The sequence below is a fragment of the Daldinia caldariorum genome, assembly GCF_022478825.1.
Source record: "Daldinia caldariorum strain CBS 122874 unplaced genomic scaffold F4812scaffold_1, whole genome shotgun sequence".
Classification (NCBI taxonomy): Eukaryota; Fungi; Ascomycota; class Sordariomycetes; order Xylariales; family Hypoxylaceae; genus Daldinia; species Daldinia caldariorum.
The window spans coordinates 848,346-865,503 of record NW_025953037.1 but is presented as its reverse complement, the minus strand read 5'-3'; the positions used below and the strand labels follow the sequence as shown (position 1 = coordinate 865,503).

The 17,158-nt window shown below is 49.3% G+C and overlaps 5 protein-coding genes across 5 annotated transcripts; 2 read left to right on the top strand and 3 right to left on the bottom strand.

The window, feature by feature from the left end:
* Positions 1–534: 534 nt before the first annotated feature.
* F4812DRAFT_10013 (uncharacterized protein) lies at positions 535–3,647 on the bottom strand. Its single transcript, XM_047929242.1, has one exon. The coding sequence runs from the start codon at positions 3,186–3,188 to the stop codon at positions 1,191–1,193; it is 1,998 nt and encodes a 665-aa protein (XP_047794662.1). The 5' UTR covers positions 3,189–3,647; the 3' UTR covers positions 535–1,190.
* A 4,682-nt stretch (positions 3,648–8,329) lies between these two features.
* Positions 8,330–10,607, bottom strand: F4812DRAFT_9939 (uncharacterized protein). Its single transcript, XM_047939627.1, has 2 exons — positions 10,412–10,607; positions 8,330–10,324 (listed from the first exon to the last, which is right to left on the bottom strand). The coding sequence occupies exons 1-2, from the start codon at positions 10,452–10,454 to the stop codon at positions 8,364–8,366; spliced, it is 2,004 nt and encodes a 667-aa protein (XP_047794661.1). The 5' UTR covers positions 10,455–10,607; the 3' UTR covers positions 8,330–8,363.
* Positions 10,608–11,454: 847 nt separating this feature from the next.
* Positions 11,455–13,274, top strand: F4812DRAFT_408560 (uncharacterized protein). Its single transcript, XM_047932371.1, has 2 exons — positions 11,455–12,514; positions 12,612–13,274. The coding sequence occupies exons 1-2, from the start codon at positions 11,485–11,487 to the stop codon at positions 12,884–12,886; spliced, it is 1,305 nt and encodes a 434-aa protein (XP_047794660.1). The 5' UTR covers positions 11,455–11,484; the 3' UTR covers positions 12,887–13,274.
* Positions 13,275–13,285: 11 nt separating this feature from the next.
* Positions 13,286–14,499, bottom strand: F4812DRAFT_408559 (uncharacterized protein). The gene is made up of 2 exons (XM_047932370.1): positions 14,224–14,499; positions 13,286–14,063 (listed from the first exon to the last, which is right to left on the bottom strand). Exons 1-2 carry the CDS (start codon positions 14,428–14,430, stop codon positions 13,524–13,526), a joined length of 747 nt encoding a protein of 248 aa, XP_047794659.1. The 5' UTR covers positions 14,431–14,499; the 3' UTR covers positions 13,286–13,523.
* A 170-nt stretch (positions 14,500–14,669) lies between these two features.
* On the top strand, positions 14,670–16,866 carry F4812DRAFT_9906 (HSP70-domain-containing protein). The gene is made up of 3 exons (XM_047939619.1): positions 14,670–15,001; positions 15,057–15,183; positions 15,240–16,866. The coding sequence occupies exons 1-3, from the start codon at positions 14,863–14,865 to the stop codon at positions 16,693–16,695; spliced, it is 1,722 nt and encodes a 573-aa protein (XP_047794658.1). The 5' UTR covers positions 14,670–14,862; the 3' UTR covers positions 16,696–16,866.
* Positions 16,867–17,158: the final 292 nt, after the last annotated feature.

Sequence of the window (17,158 nt, the reverse complement as noted above, 5' to 3'; positions counted from 1 at the left end):
TGTTGAGAATGAACTAGAGATTGGCAGTAGGGAGACGCGCCCTTAGGAGGACGTGCCTAAAAAAAGACAACGAATGCTGGGACTGTATTTCAATCGTATAACGTGAAGTGCCTAGCACCGCGTCGTGGTGGAAGATGTAGACTGACGATATGTCGGTGAATTAATGTTTTAAAAAAGAGGGGGGTGGAGTAAGGATCTGTGTACTGTTCTTCTGCATACAAAGTTGTTTAGAGAAGAAAAGTCTAGCAGTCAACTTGTGGGATGGAAAGAATGATTAAATACCTAACGAAATTGAAGATGTGGAAGGAACGGTGGGTATTCAGATGGGCGTGGTTGCCGTAGACGTTAACCCAAGTTGTGTTGCCGCAGTTGGAAGTCAAACAGAATTGTATTGGCAGGCGCCGACCTACTTTGATCGTATTAGTACCTACCTTCCACCATGAAGGAAGGAATTGCAGGTGCGAGTAATAAAGCTGGGTTAGGAGCGAGTTGAACTGCACTTCGTACTTTCCATGCAAGTTAGATATCTGCATCACCGAGTTGATTATAGATACCTCCTACCTTAGGTAGGTACCTAGGTAGGTACCTGACGTATGTACCTCCCGTTATTTACTTAGAACCCGTTTGTCAGAGGTACCTTATTTTGTAGATATGAGATACGTTGAATGAACCCTTAAGGACTCAACAAACATTGTTAACAATACGCCAACTTATGAATAAGTACCATCACTAACACCAGAAGAAAGACCCGATAGTAAATTTCAAGCACAGCTAATTTTTATTTGTGGGGGTATTACTATTACTACAAGTTCATCCATGGTTTTATACACACTCCCCTCGCCTAAGCCGCCCGCACGACCTCTCCCGATCTCGCCTTCATCGAGATAAAGGGGAGAAAGAAGTCCATCACCACTCCGACGAGCTCTGCCTAGATATGCTCGTCCGAATTATAAAAAAGAAAGAGAAAACCCATCTTTTTATGTTGCCAGGTTTTCCCCAAAAAGGAAATAAAAAAATATGCAAGTTCGTTTCGTAAGGATCGTAAGAATCTTATGTGACGGCTGTAGGTCAGGGTTGTTGTTGTTGTTACTGTTACTGTACAGTGGAAAGAAACTCGCCTACGATCGAGGCTACTGCTAGGTACCTAGACACTTGGTAGGTAAAATGTACCTAGTTGTCGCTTATCCGCTTTATAGGGCGGCGGCGACAACCATACCGGCGAAGCCGAGGAAGCCGATGCCGGCGCCGACGTGGGCAGCGCCGGCGGTGACGATGGCCGTGCTGCTGCCGCCCGCGGTAGGGTAGAGGACACCGGTGCCGGAGGGGGCAGCGGTGATCAGAGTGGTGGAGCCACCGAAAGTAGGGTAGGGGGCAGGACCAGTGGGGTTGGCGTTCGAGACGGGAGCTGCAGGAGTTGCAGGAGTCGCAGGAGTAGGAGTAGCAGTAGCAACAGGAGCGCTGTGGACGTAGGTGCCGGGCACAATAACAACGCCGGTAGAGCTAGGGCCGTTGGTGGCGGTGCTGAAGCCAATATCGGGGACGGTAAGGCTAGTGCTGATGGTCACAGTGCTGCTGGAGCTGGGGATGATCTCACCGACATCGTTGGTGCAAGGAACAACGACGGTAGTGGCAACCTCGATGGTGGTGACAGCAGCAGGGAGGGCAGTAGGAGTAGCAGTGAGGATGGTGGTGATGGTCTCAGCGCCAGTAGCGATGCCAGGGTTGCTGGGGACGAAAGGAGCGCAGATACCCTGGAAGTAGCTGATAGCCTCAGAGATAACCTCGTCAGATTCACCGTAGGCGTACAGGCAGGTGAAGATGTTCTTGACGAAGGCGGCATCAGGGCAGTAGCAGGCAGAGTCAGTGTTGTCCTTGCAGCCAACGCTGAACATCCAGGTGTTCAAGCAAGAGGGAACGACGTTGGGGTAGGGGAGAGTCTCGACGGGGCCGGCGGGAGTAGTGCTGCTGCTGCTGCCGGGAGTAGAGCTGGTAGCAGAGGGGACGGCGGAAGTAGACTCAACGGCAGACTCGGTGGGCTGTGCAGCAGATTCGGTAGGCTTAGTAGCGGGGGTGGAAAGTCCAAGAGTCTCGGTAACAGGGGTGAGGGTGGTGGAGAGAGGAACAGTAACGGTGACAACGGTGTTAGAGCCAGCAGGGCAGTTGGGAACGGAAGGACCGCAGCTAGTGATGGTGTGGACCGAGGTAGTGAAAACAGTGGAAATGCTCAAGTAGCTAGTAACAGAGAAAGCGGAAGATGAGACGTCAGCAGTAGAGCTGACGGCCTGGGTAGCGGAGGTGGTGCTGTTGACAATGGGGAAAGGGAGAGTAGGCGCCGAGGAAGTGCTGGGGCTCTCAACGGGGACGCTGCTGGTCGAGGAGGCAACAGTAGACGAAGCGGAGCTGACCGACTCGGAGGCACTGGCAGAGCTGGAGGCGGCGAAGGACGACGACTCAGAGGGGCTGCTAGCAGGGTACGAGGAGCTGCTGCTAACAACGACAGAGCTGCTGCTGGCAACGATAGAGCTGCTGCTAGCGATGACGGAGCTGCTAGCGGGAGTGCTGGAAGGAGTGTCGGGTTTGGACGGCTTAGAGGGCTTAGGACCCTCGCAGTCGAAGTCGATGTGGTGGATGCCGAAGTCGCAAGTGTCCTTAGGCTTCTGGGGCTGCTTAGGGTAGACGACGGTAACATCGGTAGCGCCACCGCACTGAGTGTTCTCGACGATAGTACCGGAAGCCTTGCAAGGAGATCGGTGCTTGCAAATAGAGTTGTCGGGCATAGTGTAGTGGAACTCGAGATCGCAGTCGAATTCAGGCGAAACCTGGAACTTCTTGATGGAGGTCTTCTTAACGCCCTTGCTGTTGTCGCAGCTGATCTTAGGGCTCTTCTCCCTCTCGGAGGTAGCCTTGCCGGTGATGCACTTGCTCTGGAAAGAGCGAGACGTCAACTCATCCCGCTTACCGAACTTCTCGCCGCAAGTGAAGCCGCTCCACTTGAATCCCTTGTACGAGTCGAATCCACCGAAGGGAAGATCGGACCAGTCGATACCTTTCACGATATCGGGGATACACACGTTATCCGTGTTATCGGGGCAGCTGAATTGGGGAGCATTGTGAAATCCAAAGAAGCCCGTGGCCGTGACCTGGCTGATGCCAGCAGCTAGGGTAACAAGCGTGAAGGAGTACTTCATTGTGATTTAATTATGTCCTTGATAGATAGCTGTATAATTCCTATTGTATAAGTGAATGTAATTCTTATAAAAACTGTATTATAACAGAAAAAAATAAAGAAAGGCGGAAGTAGGATAACGAATGACCTAAACTTCCAAATAGGAAAGAAGTGACAGCAGTGTCTACCGTTAAGGAAAGGAAGTGATGATGGTAGAGAAGTGATCTTTCTCGAGACAGACGAGGAAGATATTCTCCATCATATATACTAGATCTCAACGAGCAGCCGTGAGCCATTCGTTTGGAGAGCTTAACAGACTCGTGCAGGTAGGGGTCCAAACCTGCCTGGCTGGGATCTAGGATTGGCTGGAGTATTCCAAGCATCCATTCTGGGGCTTGTAGGCTCTCGTCCCCTGTTCCAAGATCGAGCAAAGACCTAGGCCGCAGGGTGGTTTCTGACTAGGAGGTAGGTTGCCCAAAGCGGCATGGCATAGCTCTGACGGAGGTCGGAATGTTGACTTAGGGGCCCTCGTGAAGTTCAAAGGTCTTAGAACTCCACACCAGTTAGACCGAGTTGAGAGCACAGAGCGCGCGGCTGCAAGGCCGGGGTGTCTTAGATGCTGGTGTGGTATTTTCAGGGGGGCTTGTCCAGGATTACCTCCAATCTAGGTATCCATTGTTCCTGGCCAGTCAAATCGGCCCCGGCACGTCCGTTTTAGCCAATAGCAGCCTCCGGCATATCATGAATTTGGCTAAGAAACTGACATAACGCTCACATATTCTTCAGTAAGTCACGTCTGGGATGTGTATTCCTCTACCCGATTGCTACCATAAACAGAAAGCTGCCGCCTTGGGCGTTTGTTTGAGAGGTAGGTAAGTTGCCAGAAATAAACTGGCTGACGCAGTTTTCGCAGGTTGAGTCTAAAGATGGCGGGAAAAGGATGACTGTCGTGGAACAACAACGCCTTCTACTACACAAGGCAAGACAGAGCAAAACAGCCCTGCTGCTCCATCATCAGATACTGCCGTCTCCTAGATTGCATATCCGCATGACATTGGATACTGGTCAAAAGCAAAGCAAGACCGGCTCAAAACTTGGAGAGCCCCTTACTAGAAGAGGGAGAGAGAGACGGTAACTTGTTCAACTTGAAACAGACACAGCCACTTTGCCTCTGACTTGAGGAGCTGACACTAATGCAGGTACATCATTACCAATGAGTTGTATCTGCAGACCGTAGCCAAGGCCAAGGGTGGCAACGTGGGACCACCGATTCGATGATAGCTAGAATGCGTTTTCATCAGAACGGTGAGATCTGTCAAGGTCCCTGCAACGATCCGTCTTTTTCTGTCAATACCCCGCCTGTGATAGTTTATCAGCTGTTCGTGTAGTGTCTTATTCTCTTCAATGCCCTCACCCAAGTATAAAACCCAACCGTCACATTGCTACCTACCTAATGTGACAATTCACTGTTGCAATTAGCGTCCATAGCATCATTCTATTCAAAAAATTAGTGTCGTCGTAAACGGCATAAAAGAGAAAGCTGCTACGCATAGCTTCACGAACTGAACCCCATTTGCCCCATCAAGCTATCAAAAAATAGGAGTCGGATATTCGGAAAACAAAGAAACCGTACTATGTAAAACCAGCACCGATGGTGTTAGTTAGCAAAGTACCTAGGTAGTGTCCACTGCTAAACTCGGGCTTCGTCAAAGCCCTGTCTTCCTCATTGGAAAAATTAGTAGGAAATAGATATCAAAGGTACATACAAGATGTCTCGGAAGATTCTTTGGATTCTTGTGGTTAGAGAACCGGCCGCTATGTCAATTACCTAAAGCTTACCTAGGTATGTAGCTTGATGATTTGACAGGGCCAGAACAGGGCAATTTAGGTCAGGGGGGGTCGGATCGAAGATCTTGGCACCTCCCTAAGAAGCGAGAGCCACCACCTTTAGTCCTTTTATAGTTTAGCTCTGTGCACTCTGTGAAGCAGGAGCAGTCGAGTCTTGCTTTATGTTTCACTCTTCAGCGGAAAACCAGCCAATAACAACTTCTGACACCCGCCAGCTTTAAACTCCAAAGTCTTACCATTTCCCCTTATTACTTGTTTTTTTTTTTCTTTACCTAAGATGAAGTAAGGTAGACAGTAGTTGAGTTGAACTTGAAAGGGTTAGATACAATTGGCTGGCTAAAATATTATCCCTTTCTCTTAGAAGACTCGATTAACTAATATCCGCCGATATTTAAACCTGGTTCAAAGATCTAAACAAGAAAATCCTTGATTGGCCCGCCCACATTCCGAGAACCGAGCTTCTGTGCGCCATCATCTAGCGTCCCCTATTCGGACGACAAAGCGATGGTGATCCACTACGGGGTAAATACGAGCCGCACGCGTTACCTGATACCTACCCATGGCTAAATGCAACAGCACCTGGGCATTAATTCTTCAGTTATCGTTCCATCTTCGGCTTGAGAACCCTTCTCGGAAACGTCGTGGTGAGAGATCATGTTATCTACCATCTATACAGAGCTTAATATAGCCACATTTTCACGCTTTTAGTTAAGAGCCGTCAAATTTAACAGCGTTATTATTTACGAGATCACCTTATAAGCCAAGAAGCGTTAGGACGGATCCAAGCGTAATTTCCTATGCGAGAGAAGAATATGATTAGATACGAACGGCTGATTCCGATAAACTGGTTAAGCTTTCGGTTTCTTCATCTCGTTAAGAGGGAAAGGCATGATACTTATTTCTTGATCATATCTGGGACTGTGCGTTCAATCTTTGAGATAAGTAAGTTCGAACGACGACCCACGAGGGATCGACAGGTACACCTACCTCTTTCGGAATAGATTAACGTTATCGATGCCCATGGGTGCTGGGATATGTACCGTCTAGCGATTCCCTGGGATTTGATCACCAATAGTTTCCTCGCGGTCAGATATCAATTACCTAACAAACACCATATATGGCTGCGGATTAAGACCCAAACCGAGAGATCAATCATTACATTATAGTAGGAGACTGGTTCTTTCACTTTAATTTAGTGCCGCATCAAGCTCTTAACGGGATAGCGAAATAGGGGAACTTTCCGGAATCCAACCATGCAACGTGCAGTTACATTTTCTTTATTAGCACAGTCACCAGAACATTCAATCAATAAAACATACGCATAGTGCCACTCTTGAGGAGGTGAGAAGAATATAACATCTACTATACATACCTAGTTTCTGGTTCTATCGAATGCCCAAGCCCAAATAGCCTAAGCTCGAGGGTCCGAGGATGCGACTTTCCAATAATCTGCCTCAGTACGGTGCATCTCAACTGTAGCAATTACAATGAGATGAATGATTAGAGGCAATCAGGCGAAATTAAGCGGTGGTTCGGGATTTACAATTTCGCGTAGGCCTACTTGTGGTAGGTAGGTAGCGTATCCAAAGCTTCGTTTATTCAAGAATAACTCTTTAAGCTACGAGGGGATCGAGTTCTAAAGAGGGCCAAAACGTGCTGTCAGGTACCTAATTATTCAACTATTATTAGCTGCATTGAGCTACGACGTGCTGCGATCAGCGCTGATGCCGGTAATTCCAGCGTCTTGGTCGTGTGCTGATCTATCACCCCTACTGTTGATCTGCGGGAGCTAGAAGCTGACGACGATAATCCTGTAGGAATAAGGCCCAATTGGACCCCGCGAATTTATAACGAAGATCGATCTACTGAGATCTTTTTTGATTAATTATCGATTTGCACTCCCACTATTCAAGCCTCAACTGCATATTTACAGCTCGACTAAGTAGGCAGGTAGGTGGTTTTCCAGCTAATTCGTGATAGACATGATCGTAAATGCATCAGAAGGATCTTGAGCTTGGCGGCGATTCTTTCAGCGCCGCCTGACATGGAGCTACCATTACGCGAGCTGCGTACGAATATATGCGAACGGCATATAACACCAAGGCGGTCTCTAATAACGTGGTCACGGGCGGATAAAAACTGAAACACGGCATATTGATTGATCTGACTGATAACATTGACTGGCGAATGCATGAAGAAGACGTCGCTAGGCCGAGCTCTCCAGCACACTGGTAGTGCATGCAGAGATTAAGAGGGGGTGGCTATGTATCCGGGGATAAGCAACCCAGAAACAGTAAGGAAATATTCCTATCGTATGGCGGACATAAACGCAGACATGTAAATAACCCAAGCGCGTCTAGAATTCTGCGTCGCGGAGATCAATTGTCAGCTTATGATAGGGCTGAGAAGGAGTTTGTAAGTCAAAATGACAATTTGTCGTCTCCTGCCAAAACCGTCAACTATAAGGCTTTGAAGGATGCGCCATTCCAATCCAACGGCTCTCCCCCTTTTCGTCTACCTAAGATATTCAAAACCACAGCTTACCTCACTTATTTACATCTTATTGGAATACCTACATGTCGGCTAGTTGACTAAAACTAACTGCCTTTAAAAGAGAGGGAGGTAAATATTGTTGAAACTTGGAGATCTAGGTAAAAGCCTGACAGTCTCTCGGGTCTGAGCTCCCTGATCTAATGATAGCATCTACCCGGGCCTTAGGTGTGCACATCGAACAAACAGGCCCAAGTATGTCTCTACATGTAGGTACCTAAGGTATTGTAAGAGATCAATTACCATATCGTATAGGTACACGATGGCGACGCCATTTACTTACTATTTTCTGCCCTGATCTGGCACGAAAAGATACCGTGGCGTGAAAAAGAGGCTTCCCGAATCAATCGAGCGCCCGAGAATAGCATCCAAAGCGCTCATGGGCGTTTTTGCCGCCGGTTTTTTATCCTAAAATTCCATAGCTTGGTAATTTCCACAACACCCAGCAATAGATCCATCTTGCCGCCGTGCTACCTACTCACATCACACGCACAATATAATACATGCACCAGGTTAGACACCTCACCTACTGCTTAACTTGCCTTGGGTATTCTACTTATTGTAGGTACATGTCTTCCATAGGAGGTACATTAGGTAGCGGACGTCTAAGAGTAGAGACTACCTATGTATGGGGAAGGAAAGAAAAGAAAAGAAGAATCGCTTCGGTACTCGGCGGTTACACCGTACTCTCACCACAGCAATCTCATCTAGAAAGCCCGTTTCTATTTTAGTTACCTAGGCACCTAGGTTGAGTACCTGAAGCAGTAACCCAAACTTAGTACATGTAGGTCTCGTCTGTCTAACCACCACCAGCCTGCATCCGCCGCAGTCTCTCCTCAGCCGCCCGGGCCCTTCGTTCCCGATCGAGCTTCATCCTCTGCTCGGGCGTAAGACCTCTTACTTCCTCCTCGCGCTTCTCCTGCGCGGACTTCTTCGCGCCGCCCTCGAGAAGGCTTTTCCCGCGCCCCTTATTACCGTCACTATCAGGAACCTTGGGCCCTTCGCTCTTAAGCCGTTGCTCCTCGGCTCTGCGCCGCTCCGCCTCTTTCCTCTCGTCCTCCTGGCGCTCGCGCGCCTCGCGCCTGTCCGCTTCTTCTTTGGTCATCGCGGGAGGCACCCGCGCCGCCTCCCAGTCCCATCGCGTCTCGCCGAGCTCGTGCCGCGCGACCCGGAAAGCGTCCCTCGTCGACCGATCGCCCGCGAGCTCGAAGGCAGTCTTGCCTTCGCCGTTCTTGATTGTCGGGTCTGCGGCTGCTTTGACTAGGAGTCCGAGCACGAGGGGCGCCGAGTTCTGGTTCGCTGCTAGATGTAGGGGAGTTGGTGCGTGGTAGTTCTGGGACGAGTCTGCCGGCTGGAAGAGGAAATTGGCGGGTACGTCGTTATTTTTCAAGTATGATAGTAGAGCGGGCAGTTTAGATCTCCGGATAAAAGCCTGTAATTGTGATGTGTGCAATAGCGCCGTCTCTTCCTCCTCTGTTAACTTGGGCGCGCTCGGCTTCGCTGGTTTTGATGACGCCTTCGTAGACGGCGGCTCCTCTTCTTTCAAGACCTGAGTTGGATCTATTTCGCGGACTTTTAACCGCGTCAACTCGATGAAGGACCGCATCAACTCGTTTTGGGTTGCCCTTCGCGTGCTAAACGGGAAGCCCCGTAGGCGCGGGTCGTTGGCTCGCAAGACTTGGCCTTCGTAGGGGCCGAAGAGCGTTCTCCGGTTTGTCGATCCCGTCGCCCGAATAAATAGCAGCTCTGCCGTGTCCAGAAGACCCTTCCAATCTTGTAGAAGTAGTCGAACTTCGTCTGTCAGGGCTTGCTCGTTATATCGGCGGATACTGGAACCGGCCGAGTGAGCGTTACCCTTCGCGTTGTCGTTGGCTGATTGCGAGCCACCTTGCTTCCTCCTCGTGGTATATCTGTGGAATGTCTTGTGCGCTAATACCGTCGCCTCTCTATTCAAAGGACCCACGGATCCGTGTTTCGTTTGCCGCGGCGCCAGCGACACGATCATCGCTGCGAAGTGGCCGCCACCGATCATGCATAGGAAGATGTGCGGGCCTTTGTAGACGGAGGGCGGGAAGTTGCCGTCCGGCCCTGCTTTGGGCACGGGTATGGCTTCTTGTTGCTTCTTCTTAATCGTGTCGACAATTGTATTCTCGTCCCTGGATTCTGCTGGCGAGAATATGGCACGGTAGATGCCGAAATACGTGTTCTGAGGTAGGAGAGGTGAGCTGAACCATAGTAGAGGCTGCGCGCCGCCTCCCCTTTGTTTCTTTCTCGAACTTCCCTCTTCGTCGTCTCCTTGGTCGGCCGTCGCGGCGCCATTGTAATTCCCTCCCGAAAGCGAAGCTTGCTTTTTCAAGAGGGTGGTCAGGAGGTTGCTCTCCTTATCACCGCCGTTATCCTCGTCTTCGTCATCGGAGTCTGTCGAGTCGGAGCCCGAGAGACTCTCGTCGAGATCCGCGATCAGCTTCTCGAATTCGGTTTCGGAGACGGGACTCCTCCCGCGCAGCTTCTGTTTGAGGTTGTAGTGGTGTAGGTCGGACTTGAGGTGGCTGCGTTGGTCTTGCACGGTGGCGAAGGAGAGGGCGCATAACGAGCACGACTGCGAGCCTACTACGGGCGACGAGCTGCCAGACGTCGCCGCATCTTGGGTTGGTGATTGTGCTAGGGACTTGGTCGATTCTTTGGTCGTGTCTGTAGCTTCGATGGCGGCATCTCGTTTTAAGGAGAGGCTGTTGAGGACTTGATCGGGTAGGTCATATACTGTTTGTTGGTGGGATGGTTAGAAATTGTACTGCATGCAACCTTTTTGCGACGGATAAAAGGGCCAAGGCCAAAGTGGAAATTCACCATAGAGGGGCCGTCGCAGAATATCATCTGCTTTCTGATCCATTTCTTGCGACGCTAATGCGAAATAACACTTTGCGTGAGTATATGCTGAATTTGAGACCCGGAACTTCAAATGCAAGAAAACAATGCTTGATAAAGAATGGGCGAAACCCTTATGACGAAGGTAACCTAGCTTTGGCGGGCTGGCGGGGTAGCTTCTTTGAATTGGGTACACGAGTCTTTTAGGTAGTTGGCAAAGATAAGATATACATAAAGTTATGTGCTACAGGTGCCCTTATATAAAAAGGTATAAGAGGTATCTGCGGTGATGACTCAACCGGTCACCTTTTAAAAATCATCAATTCTTACATATGACAAATCGGCGTAGTAGGTACCTACCTTACCTACAAGTCAACTTTATAATCTACACTGCCTCTCTCAATGCGGATGCAAACGTCACCTCGACCAATCATATAATAACAGTGAGACTATCAGTAAAGCAACTTCGCAATAACCAAGAGAATATGGTATTTACAGCTTCGATGATTAGAAAGCTGCTTATACAGTACATGTCTTGATTATGCCTTTGTAATATTTACTATCTCAAGACAAGTATTATCTTCAGGCGAAGACAATAGCTTCCTCTTCGTTGTAATGGCTTGAGGCTTGGTCCCTTTGTTCATAACAAGGCTTCTATTGTCAATTTCAACATAATAACAATCTCTTTATAATGAGAAGTTCATCTTTCAAATTGTTTGGAACAATGTTAATAGCCAAAAAGCACAGGACAAAAGCCTCGAACCATTATGTTTTCCCTTACAAATATCCTCATGGCCCATCGTTTACAGTCGTCGGGAATGATATATTCCCTAGAACCTCACGGCAGGAACGACAATCTCCTAGGCAGGATATCTAGCAGTGTAGTGATAGTACGTCTTTTATTACGCTTCTACGTATCTAGGTAACTAGCGAGATTCATCATGTCGTGCGATTGTAAACGCCTCACCATCCGGTACGCTTGCCGCCACAAGGAGCAGGAATTTTACAGATGCTGGAAATATAACATCACCCAGAATTATTTCTGTGTGGGCCAAATGCTTTCTAGCTGCACTCCGGAGCGTAGCTCAGAATTCGTACACAGGGTTTGTCACGATTGTATCGATTACTTCGCTCAAGAATTTGGCCACAAAGCTGCCGTTGTCGTGAGCGCAAAATTCCTTGAATATAAGTTCAATAAGGGACTCAATAATCAACCGATTGATCCTAGAACTATCCCTCTCGATGACTATATCACCTCCCAGGCCTCGCTTCAGAAAGAGGCTGAAAATGCTAGATTAGCTGAAACTACTAGAGCCAGAGCAGCTGAATACGCTAGGGAAGCTAATGTTGGCAGAAGAAGACGATCGTCTCTGGTGCAAAATACGGTGCCAGACTTGGACGATACTTTCATCGAAATTCAAGAGCCGCCGCCAGTAGTCCACCGCAGTAGGCATCATGATTCACCTCAGAGGCGGCACAGATCGCAGGACGTTGATCTAGACAACGTCTCCTCAAGAAGAAAGCCTGCTCAGAAGGCGATTCGGCGTAAGGCTGTGCACGTTAGAAGCGAGTTCTCTCACCCTGCCCCAAGTGAGCATCGCCCAGCCGTTCCAGAGATGATGGCCGGATGCCCTGTTGTGGAGCTGTATACTGATCTCGAGTTTGATTATCCCCAAACCGTCCGTGGTAGACCACTTAGCGGGCCACCGGTTCAGCCCAAACCCATTCGCCCAAGAACGAAGTCGAAAGAAATCGAACAGAAAGAGTCCACCTGCTCCCTAGTCCAACGAATTACCGAGTTGGCCGAGGATCTCGAAATCGAAGGTTATACCAGGCCCAAGCGAGAAAGTGTACCCATACTTTATCGAGCACCCAAAGTCCCCACCTGGCGTAAGGACACCCCCAATCCTGCTTATCGTAGTGACACCGAAGAAAGAAGGCCAAAAAGGGTCAGCTTCGTGTTGCCTCCTCCCGTCGTACACGAACCCCAGATCTGTACTGCTCCTGCGACCTTCGTACGGGGCAAACCGTCGGTAGACTCACTTATGGTCGAAACAGGCTCGGTGGGTGCAAGTGTGATCTCAAGTAAGTAATTTCGACTATTCCTGTCAATGCTTGATGATCTGGCCGTAATCATCATAACCTCGCCGTGAACCAAAGGCTGACCTGACCCCGAAACCAGTCCCACCACGGAAAGCCACTGGAGTACGCATGCCGGGTAGCGCTCAGTACTACCACGAACGCGGTGTGCCATCACTCGCTTATATGGAAGAAGATAGCCAGGATGGAGACCACGAAGACCGATCCCAGCTCGTTTCTATCAGCACCCCTTCCCCTTCTTTTTCTTGCGCCGTGCAATCCTGTTTTTGCGATCCGGACGATCCCAGTGACAAAGGATGTCCTAGTTGCCTCGAGAGGAGGCGACTTGAAAGTAAGTGGCAAATGAAATGGATTTGACTTTCGCGCGCAGGTTCACAGGAGGTAAGGACGGGTAGGGCAAGTTCACATTTATATAGGTACCATGGGTTGCTAGGCGTTAGCTGGTTCGTACGGTCCGGCGTTCTATGGTGTTCGTACGGTGAGTAGGTCGTGAGTATATCATTCATTCTTGACTTTTATACCTTGCATATAAATCCTATCTTAGGCGCATTAAGATAGGAGTAGGAGGTGGATTAGAGTCCCAATATTCAGCACTGGACTGGATATGAAAAAGTTCTGTTTGAAGGGCTACTCTTATAGCGTAAGATTAGCTATTTTCGCATCGAAAATGCTCTAGGCAGCACTTTTATAAATGTTAGTATTATGTTTTCACATATCATATAGTACGGATTAGCAAATAGCCCTGAAAAGAGAAAGTACAAAGAATACTTCACAGGAAGTTCACTTTATTAACGGTGATAAAATATCGTGATCGCCACTTTTAAGCTAGATAGCGGAAGCGCTAAACAAATTATTCGAAGGCCAAAATGAGTACGAAATCTGACCGAAAAGTGCTGGGGTATCATTGAAGTATGGAGAAAATAGCCTTAACATACATACACTGGTGTAGTTTTTTTCTTTTTTGTTTTGTTTTTTAGGCCCGACCTTAGTTAACTTAACTCATCTCCTTAACAAGCTTCCGTACCAACTTCTTCTGCTGCTCAACAGTGAGGCTCTTCTCATCCGTCTCGGTCACCGCCCGCCCGACGACCAGCACGGTCTTGATCTTCTCGCTATTCACCCACATCTTCCCGTTCCTGCCGACCGCGGTCTCGAAGGCGAGGCCCGCGGACCCGAGCTCCTCCAGCACGACGACTTTCCCCTCCTCGACGGACCGCCGCATCAGCAGGCGCCGCGCCATGCCGGGCGAGATGTCGAACAGCATGCCGCCGTTCAGCGGGCCCAGGCCCTCGGCCTTGCCCGTGCTCGGGGACACGCACTCGAGCTCCGGGTCCATGTGCCGGTTCGCGAGGCACACGCGCGCGTAGACCAGCGCGCCCGGGCTCAGGTTCGGCCGCGTCTTCTTCGTCGCCAGCTCGAACGCGAGCTGCGGCAGCACGGCGTTCGACGTGTAGCTCGACAGCGTCACGTAGAAGTAGTCCGTCGCCGAGTGGTGGACGGTTCCGATGACGAGGTCACCGACCGTCGGTATGTACTGCGCGACGTGTTAGTACGTGATCTTCTTGCAAGTAATATGTAATATGTAGTGGGTAGTGGGTAGTAGGTAGTAGGTAGTAGGTAGTTATATGAGACCAAAAAATGATCCAAAAATAAATAACTAAAAATACAAAAATATAAGTAAAAAAACGGCTTACTCGTCCTCCGTTATACTCGACCCATATCGAGTTCTTCCTCGGGTCCGTGACGAGCTGGCCGGCAACGGTAGGTATCAGCTCGTTGGGGGGGATGTGTCTGAGGCCCGGGCCGAGCCGCAGGGCTTTTTTGGGATGAGATGGGATTAAGGAGGGGTCTATCTGATCGCCCGGGAGGACGAATATCCTCTCACTCTGTGCAGTCGCCATATTTTTATTTTTTATTTTTTTAGTTGTTTATGTCGATGTTATTTATGAGAGTTCAAAACGTTGGAATTTTGGTGGCTGAGCTATGAAGATGGCCTGGCAACTTTTAGCTCTGTCCGTGGCTGGTGAAAAGCTTTAGAGGGGCTATTGTGGCTAGGCTAGGTACCTATGTACATAGGCTTTGATGTGCTGAAATTGGTACGTGGGGGTTTTGGTGGAACAGGGATGTGCTGCAGGGAGGGAAGGAACTTTATTTTTTTTTTTCTTTTTTCTTTTGCTTCTAAGATCAAAATTTTGGCAAAGGCGCCGAAATCCAAAAATCTCACCCCACTAAGTGAACATTGCGTATACAACAACTTCTGTCTTTTTAAACCTCAACGTTAAATATTCCTTTCCGAACTTGAAAACTTTCAAGACTTTACAAAAATCGCATCAATGAGTGAGAAGGGAGCTGGCCAACTTGGCGTTTCGCCGAGTGATCGATGCGCCATTGGTATTTCCTTTGGCAACTCGTACAGCTCTATTGCCTGCACGATCGATGACAGTCCTGTTGTGATTGCGAACGAAGATGGAGGTTGGTGGCACGCCTCGACATTTACGACATTTCACTAATTAATCCTATACTATAGACCGACAAATCCCCACCATCCTATCATATGTCGAGGGTGAAGAGTACACCGGAAACCAGGCTAAAGCCATGCTGGTTCGAAACCCGAACAACACAGTTATATCTTTCAAGGACTTCCTTGGCCAAGAGTTCGTACTCGCTTCGAAAGATATATCCCTGACCAAGTGCTCACCTTTTGAAATAGATTCAAGTCTATCGACCCTACCCACTGTCACGCCGCAGCCCACCCCCAGGATGTGAATGGAACGGTTTCTTTCACAATCCAAGATAAGGTCGAGGGAGAGTCTCCCTCCACACTGTCGGTCAAGGAAATCTCTACCCGATACCTACGCCGTCTTCTACAATCCGCCTCAGACTACTTGGGAAAGAAGGTTACATCTGCCGTAATAACAGTACCTACGAATTTCACAGAGCCCCAGAGGGAAGCCCTGATCCAGGCCGCGAACGAGGCCGAGCTTGAGGTCCTTCAACTAATCAACGAGCCTATCGCTTCAGTTCTTGCCTATGACGCGAGGCCGGAGGCTAAGTTGGAAGATAAGATAATTGTGGTGGCAGATCTTGGTGGTACGCGCTCAGATGTCGCTGTGGTAGCTTCGAGAGGTGGATTGTACACAATTCTCGCGACGGCTCACGACTATGAGTTCGCTGGCGTGCACCTGGACAACGTCCTTATGGACCATTTTGCGAAGGAGTTCATGAAGAAGAACCCCAACGTCGACCCCCGAGGAAATGCCAAGAGCTTGGCGAAGCTTAAGGCTGAATCCGAGGCTGCTAAGAAGGCTCTTAGCATTGGTACCAACGCCAGCTTCAGTGTCGAAAGCTTGGCGGATGGTATTGACTTCCAAACTACTATCAACAGATTGAGATACGAGACGATTGCTCGTAAGGTGTTTGAGGGCTTCAACCGTCTCGTTGAAGGTGTTATAAAGAAGGCCGGATTGGACGTCCTCGATATCGACGAGGTCATTCTGTCTGGCGGTACATCCCACACTCCTCGAATCGCAAACAACTTCCGCGCGATATTCCCGGAGACCACTACTATCCAGGCCCCTGCTACAAGCGCAACAGCTGTCAACCCTTCGGAGCTCCAAGCTCGTGGTGCCGCCCTCCAGGCCTCTCTGATCCAGGAATACGAGTCGGACGACATTGAGCAATCGACGCATCCTGCTGTTACAACAGTCAAGCACATTACTAATGCCATTGGTGTTATCTCGTTATCCGACGACGGTGAGGAGGTCTTCACGCCCATCATCGCGCCCGAGACCGCAGTCCCGGCTCGCCGAACAGTCCACATCGCAGCCCCTGAAAACGGAGGCGACGTTCTGGTAAAGATTACCGAAGGCGGCACTCACATAAAGGTGACGAAGCCGGAGCCGAAATCGAAGGAGAACGGCAGCAAGGAGGAAGGAGACGATGAGGATGAGGAGGATAGCGACTTCGACTCCGAGGAGGAGGAAGAGGAGCACAGAGAAAAGGTCTGGAAGATCGGCACCACCCTCGCCGAGGCCGCCGTCCGCGACGTCAAGAAGGGAGGCAAGGTCGAGGTCACGATCAATGTGGGCGGCGACCTCGCGGTCACTATCACGACGAGAGCGGTCGGTGGTAAGGGCGGCGTTAGGGGAACTCTGCCGGCCCCGTGAAAATAGACCACCTATCTTATCTTACCTGTATAAGGTACCTACCTGATAGGTAAATGTTACTTAGTGCTATTCGCTTATATTAGGCGTCGGTCTAGTAGTATAAAAGAGAAGGAGAGGGGAGGGGATCGCGACACTCGGTAGGCCACATTTAGGACGAAAAAAAAAACGCATTGCGGAATATTATTTTTTTTCTCGGTCCATTCCCCTCTCGGGCAGGAATGAGAGGTACAATACCTAAGGCATTAAGGGCATAGGCTTTCGCATAAGGGATATAGAGTAGACCTGAAATATGAAACGCATATATGCAATTTTAACTGAGCTTATATTGCGCCACTTACAAGTTACGATGTTTCATGCTTACGATTTCGTATATCCTGGCTGTTGTTCTTCGTCGTGTGGTTAGGTGTTATAGGTAACCCCTTTTCCCGCAGTGATGTATGTGAAGTAAGCCTTAGGTACTTAG

Coding starts and splice junctions, on each gene's coding strand:
- F4812DRAFT_10013 (XM_047929242.1), bottom strand. CDS start 3,188: ATGAAGTACTCCTTCACGCTTGTTACCCTAGCTGCTGGCATCAGCCAG.
- F4812DRAFT_9939 (XM_047939627.1), bottom strand. CDS start 10,454: ATGGATCAGAAAGCAGATGATATTCTGCGACGGCCCCTCTATG. Junction 10,325..10,411: donor TCTGCGACGGCCCCTCTATG/GTGAATTTCCAC, acceptor ACCAACAAACAG/TATATGACCTACCCGATCAA.
- F4812DRAFT_408560 (XM_047932371.1), top strand. CDS start 11,485: ATGCTTTCTAGCTGCACTCCGGAGCGTAGCTCAGAATTCGTACACAGG. Junction 12,515..12,611: donor GGGTGCAAGTGTGATCTCAA/GTAAGTAATTTC, acceptor CCCCGAAACCAG/TCCCACCACGGAAAGCCACT.
- F4812DRAFT_408559 (XM_047932370.1), bottom strand. CDS start 14,430: ATGGCGACTGCACAGAGTGAGAGGATATTCGTCCTCCCGGGCGATCAG. Junction 14,064..14,223: donor TCGAGTATAACGGAGGACGA/GTAAGCCGTTTT, acceptor CACGTCGCGCAG/TACATACCGACGGTCGGTGA.
- F4812DRAFT_9906 (XM_047939619.1), top strand. CDS start 14,863: ATGAGTGAGAAGGGAGCTGGCCAACTTGGCGTTTCGCCGAGTGATCGA. Junction 15,002..15,056: donor GATTGCGAACGAAGATGGAG/GTTGGTGGCACG, acceptor CCTATACTATAG/ACCGACAAATCCCCACCATC. Junction 15,184..15,239: donor AAGGACTTCCTTGGCCAAGA/GTTCGTACTCGC, acceptor CTTTTGAAATAG/ATTCAAGTCTATCGACCCTA.